This window comes from Xyrauchen texanus, chromosome 26 (assembly GCF_025860055.1).
Source record: "Xyrauchen texanus isolate HMW12.3.18 chromosome 26, RBS_HiC_50CHRs, whole genome shotgun sequence".
NCBI classification, from domain to species: domain Eukaryota; kingdom Metazoa; phylum Chordata; class Actinopteri; order Cypriniformes; family Catostomidae; genus Xyrauchen; species Xyrauchen texanus.
This window is the reverse complement of record NC_068301.1, coordinates 18,857,705-18,872,001: the sequence shown is the minus strand read 5'-3', so window position 1 is coordinate 18,872,001 and position 14,297 is coordinate 18,857,705. Positions and strand designations below refer to the sequence as shown.

General features: G+C 36.1%; 1 protein-coding gene across 1 annotated transcript; it reads left to right on the top strand.

Moving 5' to 3' along the window:
- Positions 1-421: 421 nt before the first annotated feature.
- On the top strand, positions 422-12,613 carry LOC127619751 (HEPACAM family member 2-like). Its single transcript, XM_052092730.1, has 9 exons — positions 422-501; positions 6,281-6,628; positions 6,754-7,038; positions 7,619-7,918; positions 10,028-10,153; positions 10,508-10,529; positions 10,624-10,658; positions 11,192-11,265; positions 11,361-12,613. Exons 1-9 carry the CDS (start codon positions 441-443, stop codon positions 11,469-11,471), a joined length of 1,362 nt encoding a protein of 453 aa, XP_051948690.1. The 5' UTR covers positions 422-440; the 3' UTR covers positions 11,472-12,613.
- Positions 12,614-14,297: the final 1,684 nt, after the last annotated feature.

Sequence of the window (14,297 nt, the reverse complement as noted above, 5' to 3'; positions counted from 1 at the left end):
TTTGAGTTTTTGTGTGAGCATCACTTTAAGCATTGTTTGTGTTTTAGGCCATGCATGGTTTTATGTGAAACTTTGCATGTGTATACATTGTGTAGATATATGACCCTGTGTCTGTCATAGACTTGAATATCAGTCTGCACTGGTTTTACACCTGTAGCAGTCTATGCCTATTTACTAAAACCTTTGAAAAGGAGAAATTCTCATCTGTGATCTGACACTGAGCGCTTAAGCTGTGTATATCGCTCTTTGAATGTGTATCGGTGAGCCTGTCTCTGGCCCTCAGGGTGACAGCAGTCTTTTGGAACCTCAGCCAGGTGTATGTGTCCTAATGGCACGTGGGAGGGGCATCAACTAGCTTCTCTCATTTCCCTGGCAAATACTGTCACCAGTTCCCTTTTCTTGTCACAAGCCAAACAGCATCTAGTGATTGTATTGCAGAAATGGAATGTGTTGGAGTCACCATGTTTCTTCTCATGTGCACCTTATTTCTCGCTGTTCATGGTAAGGTCATTTTAATTGCCCTTTAAAATAAGTAAGGTAACAGTAATATTATGTACCAAAACCTGAAATACAATTATTATTATTATTATTATTTGTGTTTGACAAAATTCTTAGGCAATGTTCTAGAGCCAATAAGAGAAAGGTCATATTTTTGTGATGTCACGTAAACAAATTTACAGAGTTTGAATTAACGGTATGAATAAATATTGGCTATTTCTTTTCTTCAAAATGTTGTTTAGTCGTGCATACATATACTTAATATTTACAGTTCAAGAGAAAGATGGAGAAATACTTTGTCTGGAGAAACTATTTTAAAATACTTATATTTTTCATACTGATGACTGTTCATTTTCTGAACACAACCATAGATGGTTTTCTGCACACCAATGTGATACACTTTTAATTCTGTAATTCTGAAATAACGTGGGGATTACATCCTACATGAGATTTCCATTTTGAGTAAATGGAATATGTTCACAAAGTTACCTCATAACATTTGTAATTATGTTGTTTTACGTTACATTACAAACGAGTATATTTTTCAATGTTTAAATAATACTTTAACCCTTAACAATAAGATCTTATTAGTTAACATTAAAATCGAATTACATGACCGTAGGCTTTTCAAGGCAATCGCTTTGTTTGCTTGCTTTTAAAGTAAGTTCTAAGTAAACATACTTATTTGGCTCAAGTAAACTGAACTTATTTTTTTAAGTGACTTTAGCTAGTTACAATTCAACTTAACTCATCTGTACTTAAAACCAAAGTTTAAAGTTTGAGATATGATTCCAAAATGTGACATTTCAAATGCTATTTAATTAAGGCCATTTAAATGTTTTTATTAATGACACCTTTAGGATTTAGAGAGTTACAGTAACTTAATTTAAACTAGCAAGAATATTAGAAACTTAATCTTAAATTGAGTTAAAAAATAAGTTCCCCCAATTTGAGGGAACTAATTTCCAATTTGAGATATAAACAGTGGATAAACCTACAAGGACATTTTGTTTTTTTGCATTTATTAATCTTACTTAATGTTAACTTATGAAAACAAAATGGTCCATTCTTAGTTTATAGTTGATAAATCATTAACAAATGTTGACATGTACAACTTTTACATTTAAAATGTATTAGTATAGGATGAAATTAACCAATAATAATAAATGCTGTAAAAGGAAGTTAACTAATGAAGTAAACTAATCTTAACAAATACAACCATATTGAAAGTGTTACCAAAATTAAAATACTACAACCATATTTACTCGTACTCTTGTGGCAGACAATAAGATCCTATATGACCTGTTATATATGTCATATGCTGCTTTAAAAATACAAAATACAAAAAGTACAAACATTCAGTGCTTAGCGGATTAGTCATGGTCAGGCATGGCAAGTTTATATGTTTGTTTTGTTGGCAGCTGATAATTTTAGGTGTGAATAGTCTGATGTTTGTTTGTTTTTGGGGATGCATAAGGAGCAGATCATCTGATTGTTAGTGTGAATAGCTCAGTTACTAATGCCTGTTGTCATTCTGGTGTAAATGCACTTTTGCTATCACCGATATTCTTTTTTTTGGAGGCAGTAAGACCACAACAGGCCCAACACACTTTATAGAATTCCTAGCATAGCTTAAAGTGTGGAGTAAACAGAGGCACACTTTTAGCACCGAACTTGCCCTCTGGTAATTTATGCATGCAATAAGGGTGTCCTTATTTATTATTTAGCACATAACACGAGCCACACAGTTATCTATTGTAACGCACAACATTGGCTGTCAGCAGGCCAGTAGAGGCGTAGGGGGTGGAGATTGCCGTGTCCGGGTAGTTGAGGGCACAAGGTAGATAGAGAGAGGGGACTGTTTACCTGATTACTGCCTACCTGCCTGCTGTCACACAACATTGCCTAGCAACGTAATGCAGATTAACAGATGTTAGTCCTTTATAACATGTTTTTTAACCATGCTGGAAAAGAAATCTTATCCTTAAAGGGATAGATCGCCCTGAAATGAAAATTATGTCATCATCTAAACCCATATGAGTTTCTTTCTTCTGTGGATCACAAAAGAAAATCTTAGGCAGAATGTTAGTGTTACTATTTTCTGAGCCGGATCTCACAAAAAATCACATGACTTCAGTGGCAGTTTTGCTATTGCGTGGCTTCTTACACATATTGTGGCAGTTTCAAGGTGGAATGTCCACTGAGTGGAGCTAAAAGCGAGTAAAAGTTTTAAAACAACAAAACTTCAACCGAAACCAACAGTAACCGATAGTGTCATAAAAAAGCAAATGTAAGAAGGAAAGCTGATGAGGTTTTGAAAGTTAATGCTCTATCGAGTTTTCAATTAACTAGCTTGACCTCCCTACTCTAAACCTTAAACCTAAACCTGATTAAGAGTGTCATGAAAAGCAAATGTGACATGAAAAACACAATTACTAAACTACTTTGACACTTTTGGCTCACATTTTGACGTGTCGCATGTGCTCTTCAGGACTCGATTTCCGGTTCGTATCAGTTGAGTTACCATGCAGTTTACTTGTGCTTGAACAAGCTTGTAAATGTAGTTAGGTATGTAATGGAAATGTGAAAAATATATTGCCTTACAAGTCTTGAACTATAGTAAAAGAGTTTTGATGTCATAAGATTGTAATGTGTGAGGGTGAAAAGTAAGTGTTTATGAACTCATTATCTGCCATTTTATGCCATGAGTGTGAAAGTGAAAAAAAGTAATTGTTGTTGTAGCGCCTCTTGTGGTCATTCTGCCAGCCACATATAAATAATTGTACAAAAGTGTGATTCTACAAGACTGTTTTTTTTTTCATGTGAAAGGGGGACGGATGCTCTCGACCTTTACAAAATTAAATCATAAAAAAACACCAACAAAACCATCATAAATGTAGTCCATTTGACTTGTGTGCTATAATTTGTATATATAATTTATAATTTTTCCCCGTCATTTACTGAAAATCTTCCCCTTCACTATAGAGCTCTCAAATGTTTTTTGCATCTCTTTTTCTGAACATCTCCATTTATGTTTCACTGAAAAAAGGAACTCATACAGTTGTGGAACAACATGGGGGTGAGCAGGGGTGGACTGGTATGAGAAATGGTTCATTTCAGTGGTGGCTCATTTCTGCTTATCGAGGCCCATTCAGCCTGTTTCGCGGCCAGCCCTCCGTCCTGCCCGGTAGCCCAATGGCCAGTCCGCCCCTGATCGGCCCAAAATTGCGTCGACCCGATATGCCAGATTACCAATCCAGCCATGGGGTGAGCAAATAATGGCCTAATTTTCATTTTTGGGTGAACTATTATGTGTGAAAGGATTAAGTGTATGGAAATAAGAGATGTTAGTTTGCATTGCAATAAAGGCTAATACGTTGCCTTTATAGCATAATCTTGGGATGCTTTTTACATTCTTCCCTGGCAGTGTTTTCTCATTTATCATTGTACAAACTGATGTCTCGGAGTGATCTCTACGTCTTAATGTACTGCGCAGCAGCTATTCATCACTGCCTGAGTGTATGCTCACAGACCAGTTCAGACAAATTAGAGAGAACTTCATATTGACCTATGACCACTATCATTCTGAGAAGCTGGTAAATGTTTGCCCACAATAGAGCACTGTGGCAGACAGCAGTGGTGATTAAACTGCAGACCTGTGTGTATGAGCTAATTAACAACATTGATGAATCCAGTGTAATGATCTAATGAGTTACAGAGTCAGATATTTGGACTGCAATTAGAGGAGACATGGAATTTTGTGGCTGCAGATTATGTGTGGATAGATTATGTCTTACTCTGTAAATTTCCCTAATGGCTATATAGTTAAATGGAGTGTCCAAGTGAAGCAAAGGGGAAGGAAAATTGATATGATTAGTGGATGATTTACATTAATGTTTTAATCAGTAAAGTCACAGTTAATGAGAAACATTGCAGGTTTTTATGCGATTCTGTTCTGCCCAAATGATCAGAAGCATGAACGTTGAGCATGTAAGGTTTGTCTAGTTGAGTAACTAATTTGATGTAGTTGAGTAAAATCGGAATATTGGCTTTTTACTTTTACATTTTTTTAACGCTTGTGTTGTGTTCGTTTGTGCTAACACCTTTTGTGTTCCCCATCAAAAGTGACTGGCCCACTAAGATTGTTAATATATCTCTCATATTGCATATATTATTCCAAGATATTGCATTAGATCTTTTTTGTCAATTTCTTTTTTAGTAATTATGACAATACATTTTTTTGAACATATATTTAAAAAAATAAATTACTGGTGGAAGGATTCATTGAACTGAACTTATACCGGCCAGTAGGGGCCCCTCCTTGCAGAAAAAGTTACAAATAATAACAATTATGTAATAAATTAATTACCACTTATTAATGACCACTTTTGATCTAAACAAAATAGGTGTCATTTTAAAGCTTAGAATCTGGACTTTACAATTCATATAGCTGATCTTACCAATTCTTAAATACATTTTTTTTTCAATTTGTAAATTAGAACTGATTTGTTCTCATAATTTGCTAAATTATTATCAAAACAAATGTAGTTAGATTTGGTAAAAACAGAAAAAAAAGATGAGATAGCCTTCTGTTTTATATTGTTGGAAAGGTCTCAATTAGTAAAATGCCATGAGCAAATTTGTTTCACTCAGTGGCCAAAGTGAGTATTAGTGTATGAAATTCCCACTGACACACATGAATATAATAAGTCTTTTTGTCATGTTTTTCCTTATTGCTTCTTGAAAAATTACAGCAGACTATCCCGATTCAAACAAGCCCAAACGCAACATAATATTGAAATATTCTTCAAAGAGTGTACAGTACATGGAAATGCTCACATGTCCAAATACTTTTTGTTTGCAAACACACATCCACATATTGTCTGTGCTCATCTAATGGATTGGGATACTCCTAAAAACTTAATATCTCTGCATTTTGTAGTCTAATCCATTTATTTCCAGTGTTTGGCCACTTTTGACCGGGAACACCACAGATGAAATAAAGTGAAATAAAACAATACATTTTTATGAAAATGATCTAAAAAATGTTGTGTGTTCAGATGCTCTGTGTGAACAAAGTCATGGAATTTTATTCCAACTGGATGAAATAAACTTCATAAAAAAAAAAGAAAAGAAAAAATATCGGTCAGTTTTGACCTGAACACAATCCAAGAGTTAACAAAATACAAAAATAAATTGCAGTTACAGTAAGGCAAGTTCACTTAGAATGGAAGTGAACTGGGCCAGTTCAAAAACATCAAAATAAAAAAAAAAATAAAAAAAGTATATCCACATATACCATATGCCATATGCAGCCATATGTAGGCTATATCTGATATGTGTTAACAGGATTTTAGTGTGATGAAATCACTTACTATCCTTATCTGTGTAAAGTTATATCCAACATTAGAACTTCGTTGCCATGATGATTTTACTCCTGTAAACCCTGTAATCTGATCAATTATTTAACGCTGGTAAATCCCTGATTTTATAGCACTTAAATCATGGTAACACGTAATGTGCACATCTTGTGGCTATACTTAATAATAACATAATTAACAATAATCCGCAAATGCTGTCAAATGAGCTTAACTTGTATTAAACCCGGAACATTCCTTTATGAACAGCGATATCGACAAACCACAGTAGTCAACAAATTGATACTAGATAAAGCAGTTAAAAAAAACAACTTAGAATCACTGTTTGTTTTTTCCCCACTACACTAAGTCATTTAACATCAAGTCATGCCACAAATTTCTGATGGACAATCTCCATTGAACAGGTACGGACTCTGAATACATTTCGCTGGAGCCCACTCAACATGGGAGAAAGGGGGACTCTATGCTCCTCAAAGTGGAAACTCATTTCAATTCCCAGAATGTGACGTTCCAGGGGACCTGGTACAAGACAAAGCCCATTTACACTCATTTGGCCACTTTCACCAAGAGCAATGTTATCCTAAATATGCGCCTAAAGAGCAATACAGTAATCAACCTGCCTAATGTCTCACTGTATATTGAGCACCTGGATGAGGACGCAGAGGGGGAATACCAGATGGAGATTAATATCATTTTCCCAGGAAGCTCCAAGCCAGTGCCTGTCACAAAGACAGTGACAGTCACAGTCAATGGTATGAACTTTTTTATAGTGTTTTTAGAGTTTTATCACACTGAATTATCTTCTACACCGATACAAGTAATTTTGAGTATTGCATCTCTCTTTCTGTCTTAGTTTTTTTATGATTTCTGTTTCCAGTACCTGTATCCATCCCCACTGTTAGCAAGACCCCTGACTCAGAACTCGTGGAAGACAGGGACAATGTGACACTGACTTGCTCTGTTGAAAGTGGGACACATGTTCATTACAAATGGCTGAGGAACAACAATTTGGTAGGCCTTAGTGATCGGTATACTTTCTCACAAGACAATAGCACGCTTGTTATAAATCCTGTCAAGAAAGAAGACATCGGCCAATACGTCTGTGAGGCCAAAAACCACATCAGCATTGAGCTAAGCAAACAGACTGATCTCAGTGTGTTCTGTAAGTATCTTATTTATCTATCTACTTACTGTAGATGAGCAGGAATAGCAAACTCATTCATCCTCGGTCATCGCCCTATGTGTAAATCAACACAGCTTTATACCCTTTCCAGCAAGTTCCTGTTTCTGCCAGAGAATTAACTGCTATTTGCATTGTAACTCAGATGGTTAATGTGATCTGACATGATGTCATACCTTACAGTAAAGGTAGCTTTCAAAGGTTAAGCTATTTATACAAATAAAATAGAAAAATGTATTCAAACTTTGGTGTTGTCTAAAAGTTTAGAAAAAGTTTAAAAACTATGAAGATTGAAGGTTTGAATACTGACTTTGAATACTTTAAAGTCTATAGAGTTTATAGATAGACAGACAGACAAACATACAGACAGACAGACAGACAGACAGATAGATAGATAGATAGATAGACAGACAGATAGACATACAGACAGATAGACATACAGATAGATAGATAGATAGACAGACAGACAGACAGACAGACAGACAGACAGATACAAAATATAAAAATGTATGGATGAAACAGAGAACTGATATTTTTTGTGTGTCTTTACCAAATGTGTTAGATGGACCTTATAACCTGGCAGTAAATTCTGACCAGGGTCTGAAAACAGGAGGGGTGTTTACAGTGAACCCAGGGGAACTGGTCTTTTTTGAGTGTCTTGCGGATTCAAACCCTCCAAACACCTGTGTCTGGATCTCAAAGACAAAGAACGGCACAGAGGTTCTTATGACTGGGCCAAGGTTTGAAGTGACATCGTATGAGTTAGCCCAAGCTAAAGAGTTCTTGTGTAGAGCATTCAACAATGTGACAAAGAAGCAGGATGAGACTGAGTTCACGCTGGTGGTGGCCAGTCTTGGCAAAGGTATGTGTATGTTGTCACCTATTGCTTTGGATCTGAGGAATAGTTTAACCCAAAATGACATTTCTGTTACAATTACTCACTGTCATGTTGTTTCAAACCCATGTGTGACGAGGAGGAGGATGTGGCCAGGCCGTCATAGTGTGCCAGTTCGAGAGAGAGAGAGAGAGAGAGAGAGAGAGAGAGACACACACGCATGTGTCCTTATGTTTTATGTTGTTTTAAGTTCATTTATATCTTTAAAGCTTGTTTATTGTTCAGCCGGTTACCACCTTCTCCTTGCCAACATTTAACTGTTACAGTGGTGCCAAAACCCAGGAGGGAGGAGGGATGCACTGTCACGGAGTCCTCGCTGCTGCCATCCGCCAGGGGTGAACCCGCGGCCGTCTGCCTGGGGATAGAGTAGTTGCTGCCGGCCACAGAGAGCCGGAGGAACCACTGCCATCCGCTGAAGAAGGGGAGGAGTGGTTCCGTCAGCCAGGGGCCGGAGGAGGAGCCAGAGGGTGGAGGAGCAGTTGAGGACCGTCGACAGTGTGTCTGGGAGCTGGCAAGCAAGCCCTTCTCTCTCTCTCTCCTCTCCCTCTCTCTGTGTGTCTCCGCTTGCCCTTTCCCTCTCCCCCGCCTCCCATCATCTCTCCCCCAGGTTCACAGGAGGTGGGGTGGACCACCGGTTGATGGAAGTACTATAGTTTCTGAAGACATACTATAGCTTTGTGTGAGGAACATACTGAAATTTAAGTAATTATTAAGTTATTCACTTCTACAAATCCGCTCAAATTCATGAACAAATCATTCAGACAGGTTTTGTGAACTGGATCAACCGATTCATTGAAAAGATCTGACTCAAAATAAAAAAATTAATAAATAAAATAAGATTTTTTTCAAACAGTGTTACATATCTCATGGACTAACCAAGATGAGCAAGGTACATTTTTAGTAAATATAAAGTTACATTTCAGTCTGTTTCTTAAACAAAGCTATCGTATGGATTCATAAGACTTGAGATAAAGTGAAGATGTCACATGGACCACTTTTATGATAGGGCTTTTGAATCCTTTTGAAGCTTCAAACAGTCTTTAAAATTCCTGGAAATAATTTTTGGGTGAACTATTCCTTTACATGAATATTATGGATTCAATACTAGTAAAGCTCAATCAACAGCATTTGTGGCGTAATGTTGATAACCACAAAAAATACATTTGACTTTTGAAAAAAAGCAAAAATGGAGGTTACATTGAATCTCTTACAATGGAAGTGAATGGGGCCAATGTTTGGAGGGTTTAAAGGTGAAAATGTGAAGCTTATAATTTATAAAAGCACAAACTTAATTCCTCTGTTAAAGCTCATGATTTATTTAAGCTGTAAAGTTTTTAAAATCTTCATTTTTAGAGTAGTTTTAGGGCTTTAGGGTTTGTTGACATTACATTGTCATGGCAACGAAGTTGTAAAATTGGCTATAACTTTACACAGAAAAGGTTTAAAAAGGATTTTATCACACTAAAATCTTGTTATCACACATATTGATTATGTCTTGTGGTTATACTTTTAAAATAGTGAGTATTTTTATGTTTATGGATTGGCCCCATTCAGTTCCATTGTAAGTGCCTCACTGGAACCTTGATTAATAAAACATTTTTAAAGAAAAGGGACAAGTTATTTTTATATTGATCAATATTATGCCACAAACACTGTTGATTGAGCCTAACTTGCATTGAACCCAGAATATTCCTTTATCTTGGAATATCTTGGAATCTTGTAAGAATACAGAATAAATTCAAATGAACTGGCATAGTTTTGAGTATGTCTATCCTATTAGTTTTACTTTTGTGCCATCTATTGTCAGAAAGCATGGCCATGACAAGCTATTTGTTTCCAGTTGCTAAGTGCATATCTATCCCAACTGTGATTAAAGTCTTGTTGTTCCATTGGAAAGTAAATTGAGGCCGGCACCTGTTTCGTATTGTTTACCAATCGTTACACGCTGAATTTTGGTCCAGTGTGGACAAACAGTTCTTGGGTGTATCTTTTTGAGAAATAGAATAAATATGACTGACCAGAAAAGATATATAGCAAAATATGGCTTGTAACACTTGTATTTTGATCTGTTTCCAGGAAGAGAGAAACATATTCAGGAAGGGAGTGCCCTGTCTCTCTTGTCTTTGATTACAATCGCTTCAGTGGTCATCATTGTGTGCATGATGTTTGTGCTCCTAAGGAAGAGCTGCCGTCCAAGAAGAAGTATGAAGTTATAACTCTGTCTTTTATATATATTCAAGCTTTCCCTCAACAATGTGTCATTTGACAAAATAATGTATTAATTAAAGTGCTACAAAACGTATATTCTATTTAAAACTATAAAGAGTTGTTTTGAAAAGTTTTGTTTGGCTCTAGTGCACTTTTTAAACAAATGTAATCATTGATTTGCACGCAATCCATGCTCTGTTTTTCAAGCTTTATTCAAATCAGTCATAGGCACTGAAACAAGGAATATTATAATCTTTTTTGCATAAGGCCATGACAAGCTTTCTGTTGAACTTGAACACCTCTTTTCGTAGCAAAAATATGTAATCACTTTTTAAACTGTTTCCACAGTTATAAAGACTATGTACAGGCGGTAAGAATCTATTCAGCTATTGAAATATTTGCAAAATACATTCTACATTTTTTAATTTCTATGAGATCATTAATTGATTGATGCTGTTCTCTAGTCCTACGACAGAGCAGAGAGGACTGCACCGCTCTGGTAGGTTTACTGCATGCCTCAGAATATAATATACCCATGTTGTGAAGCAGTAATGTGTACATAGCCTCTCTGTACAAACAACCTCCCCAATCCCATTAACATTACAAATACTATAATCATATCTGCTTGGTTTCTGTCAGCATACATGATAAAAATATTTTCCACCTTGTTGGCGTGGTTTCACCTTTCTAAATATTTTCTCTCTAAATAAAAAGTATACTGTTTTTTTTTTTTATAAGGATACATTACACCATGTGTTCCTTATAAAACATAAGTAAAATAAAATAAATAGGATTTTAATTCTGCTAACAATGAGCAGTGTGTTAGTGACCTAAAAATTCTTAAAAATATATCAAGATTTAAATGTTGTCTATTCTATAGTACATATTGAGAATATATTGCTTTCAGTACAGAGCAGAGTCTCTATAAATTTAAATGAGTATATTATTTAAGAGATTATGTTGTAAATAAACGTTGTCCTGTTTATAGCTCTGACGTATAGAATATATCTAATCTGAATAATGTATTTATAGGTCATGAAGATGCAACTGAAGACTTTGGCATCTATGAATTTGTCTCCGTACCTGGGAAAATGGAATCAACACAGGTAAAGACAGTTTGATGGAAAGATAATTGTTTGCTTTTTTGCATGAGCAGTTTTGCTCCCGAACAGTTTTAATATCTTTTCGCTGTGTTTTCCAGGCATCCTGCAGGTCTTTGGCACGGTTCGATTCAGTCAAAGATTTGCATACCACCATCTATGATGTCATCAGACATGTGCCTGAAACTCCAACACTGAGTCTGTTGAAATGAGAGAGAGAGAGAGAGAGAGAGAGAGAGAGAGAGAGAGAGAGAGAGAGAGAGAGAGAGAGAGAGAGAGAGAGAGAGAGAGAGAGAGAGAGAGAGAGAGATGGCTAGACACGTGTGCTGGATATAACAACGACTTAAGTCATATCACAGTTTTTTAATTTCCGTCACACATTTAAGAACTTGTTTTTTGTTTTACATAACCATTTCATTTATATTCTTTTAAACAAAATCAGCAATTTTCACTGTGCTGGGCACTGATGTTTTTAATATCTTCAAAGGAATATATGTAAATGAGAACTATGAATGTTTTGTTTCTGTAGCATCTGGCATAATGAAATTAATAAGAGTATTTAAATATAAGCACAGTCAGCAGCTAACATTTTTGTTTTTCTTGCATTATTAATGTAAATATGATGTAAATATTTGTATGTTGACACTGTATTTTTGCACACTGCAATGTATTTTGTGATATTGCTCATTACATGTCAAAGATGCCACATAACCGTTTCATACATTGCATAGGTAGCAGTTTTTCTCATTTAAAACAGACATCTTGTGAATGTTTGTTTACCATGCGTTGCATATGCACATGTTCACATTTTACACTCGGACTCAGATAATTAGAAAATAAAGATTTTTGGAAATATTTTAGTAATGCTTCTTTCGTTTTCTTTTTTTATCCATTATATATCTTTATAAATCTTTAAAAATCCATCTTTACGTTTTTGAAAACTTTGTCTGATGTCAACAATTTTTTGTCAACAAAACTGTCATTCATGCATGCAGTGATAATGAAATACAGTGAAATTCATTATCGGTTTCTAAAAGAGATGATTTTTAGTAGGCTAGTGGTCACTAAGTAGTGGACAATTTGTGTGACTGGTGGCTTTTATAATGGCAATATGCAAGGGTGTAGATTTGTCATGAAGGGGGATTGTAAATTGAAGCAGTTAAATGTTTCCATTGATAATGGAATACATAATGGGTTGTATTTGTGTGTATTGATTATTGGGGAGGGGGGAGCATACCTTCCCCCCAACCCCCTGGAATCTAAGCCCCTGCCGATATGTATGAGTGATTTATGATTTGTAATACTCCACCAAACTCTCTTTAACCTGATAAATGATTTTTTTTTACTAAGCATTGACTGGTTTTTACAGCTTAGTAGGCTGATTCGAAAAGTATCAGATGCATTTAAACAAATTAAACATATTTCATTAAAGAAAGCTTTATAAAATGTCCATCTGTTCATTTTCAAGGTTTCACAGTAAGACCAGAGGTATTATATCAACCGCTCTGCTGCCTGGGGGAGGTGCCACTCCCTCATTTGACAGGGAAATGATCCAGACTGATCTAGAATCATCAGTGATATCACTGGAGACAATAGTGACGACAAACACTAACTCACTTGTACATGCTCAAAACAGCATGCACACAAACATGCACCCAGAATGTTTTTGCCTCTGCATGGTTTCAAATATTTGCTGTAAACTTTTCTATGAGCTGTAAGACATAATTACCCAAAACAAATGAGGTACTGAGGCAGTTTTCTTGTTCCAAGAATCCTGGATTCGTCTTACATGTCTGTGACTGTGTCTGTCATTTACTAAACTGTTTAAAGAAACTCAAGCACAACAAAGCACAAAACAATCTAGAGCAATGTTTAACAAAGAACTGGAATCCCCTGGAGTTTGAATCCAGGGCGTGCTGAGTGTCTCCAGCCAGGTCTCCTAAGAAACCAAATTGGCTGGTTGCTAGGAGTGTAGAGTCACATGGGGTAACCACCTCATGGTCGCTATAATGTGGTTTGCTCTCGGTGGGGCGCATGGTGAGTTGTGTATGGATGCCGCTGCGCTACGTCTCTGCGGTAACACGCTCAACAAGCCACGTGATAAGATGCGTTCTCAGATGCAGAGGCAACTGAGATTCGTCCTCTGCCACCCAGATTGAGGCGAGTCACTACGCCACCACAAGGACTAAGTCAGCATTGAGAATTGGACATTCCATATTGGAGAGAAACAAAAAAGACTGCAGTAATTGTTGTAGTACAAAAAGGTGTGCAGTAATTATTTGAAAAATGGGTTCCATTAAGGCTTTCATATTTGAAAAGCTATCTTGTTATAAGTGGGAACATAAAAGTAGAAATTTCTAATAATGTTTGCTATGCTCCATTAAATGAGTGTAGTTGCTGTCTCAGGGGCTTTCTCATGCCTACTCAGTCAAAAACTAGTTGTGTAATTGTTACAGTGAAAAATAGCTGTGTCTAGAATGTAGTTTATAAATGCACTACTTGTTTTTAACTGCATACATTAATGTGATGTACAAAGAGTGATGCTGTTATAGCATACTCCTACCAGATGTGTTGTAACATCAGTTTAACTGTTTAACTTTAATATTTTGTGGTCATAAGATTTGCTTGTTCAAAATGATAGGACAAATGTTAATTCAAACCAGCAAATTGTTTTATCTGTTTCTCATTAATATGAATATGACCAAAAACGGCAAGTGCTAACAATGAGCTGTATTTAGAAAAATTAACAAAACCAGTCAATCACGACAGAAACTGTACTCTCCTCCGCCATGTTGGAAGTTTAGGAATCCTCCTGTGGTGTATTTAGTATTTTTAATATGTACATGAAGATTGTCCCTTAGGACTTGCCATAGTTAGCAAAGTGTATCTTCTGTGCATGTCGTATATAGCTGAAGGAAGTCTGTAATACCCTCATGTTGAACCTGTATGTGTTGCGCCATTTCTATATATAAAGAGTTAAACGCGTGCCCGTTTGGTTATTGAAGTACACAGCATAAATTGGCGACGAGTTAAATCAG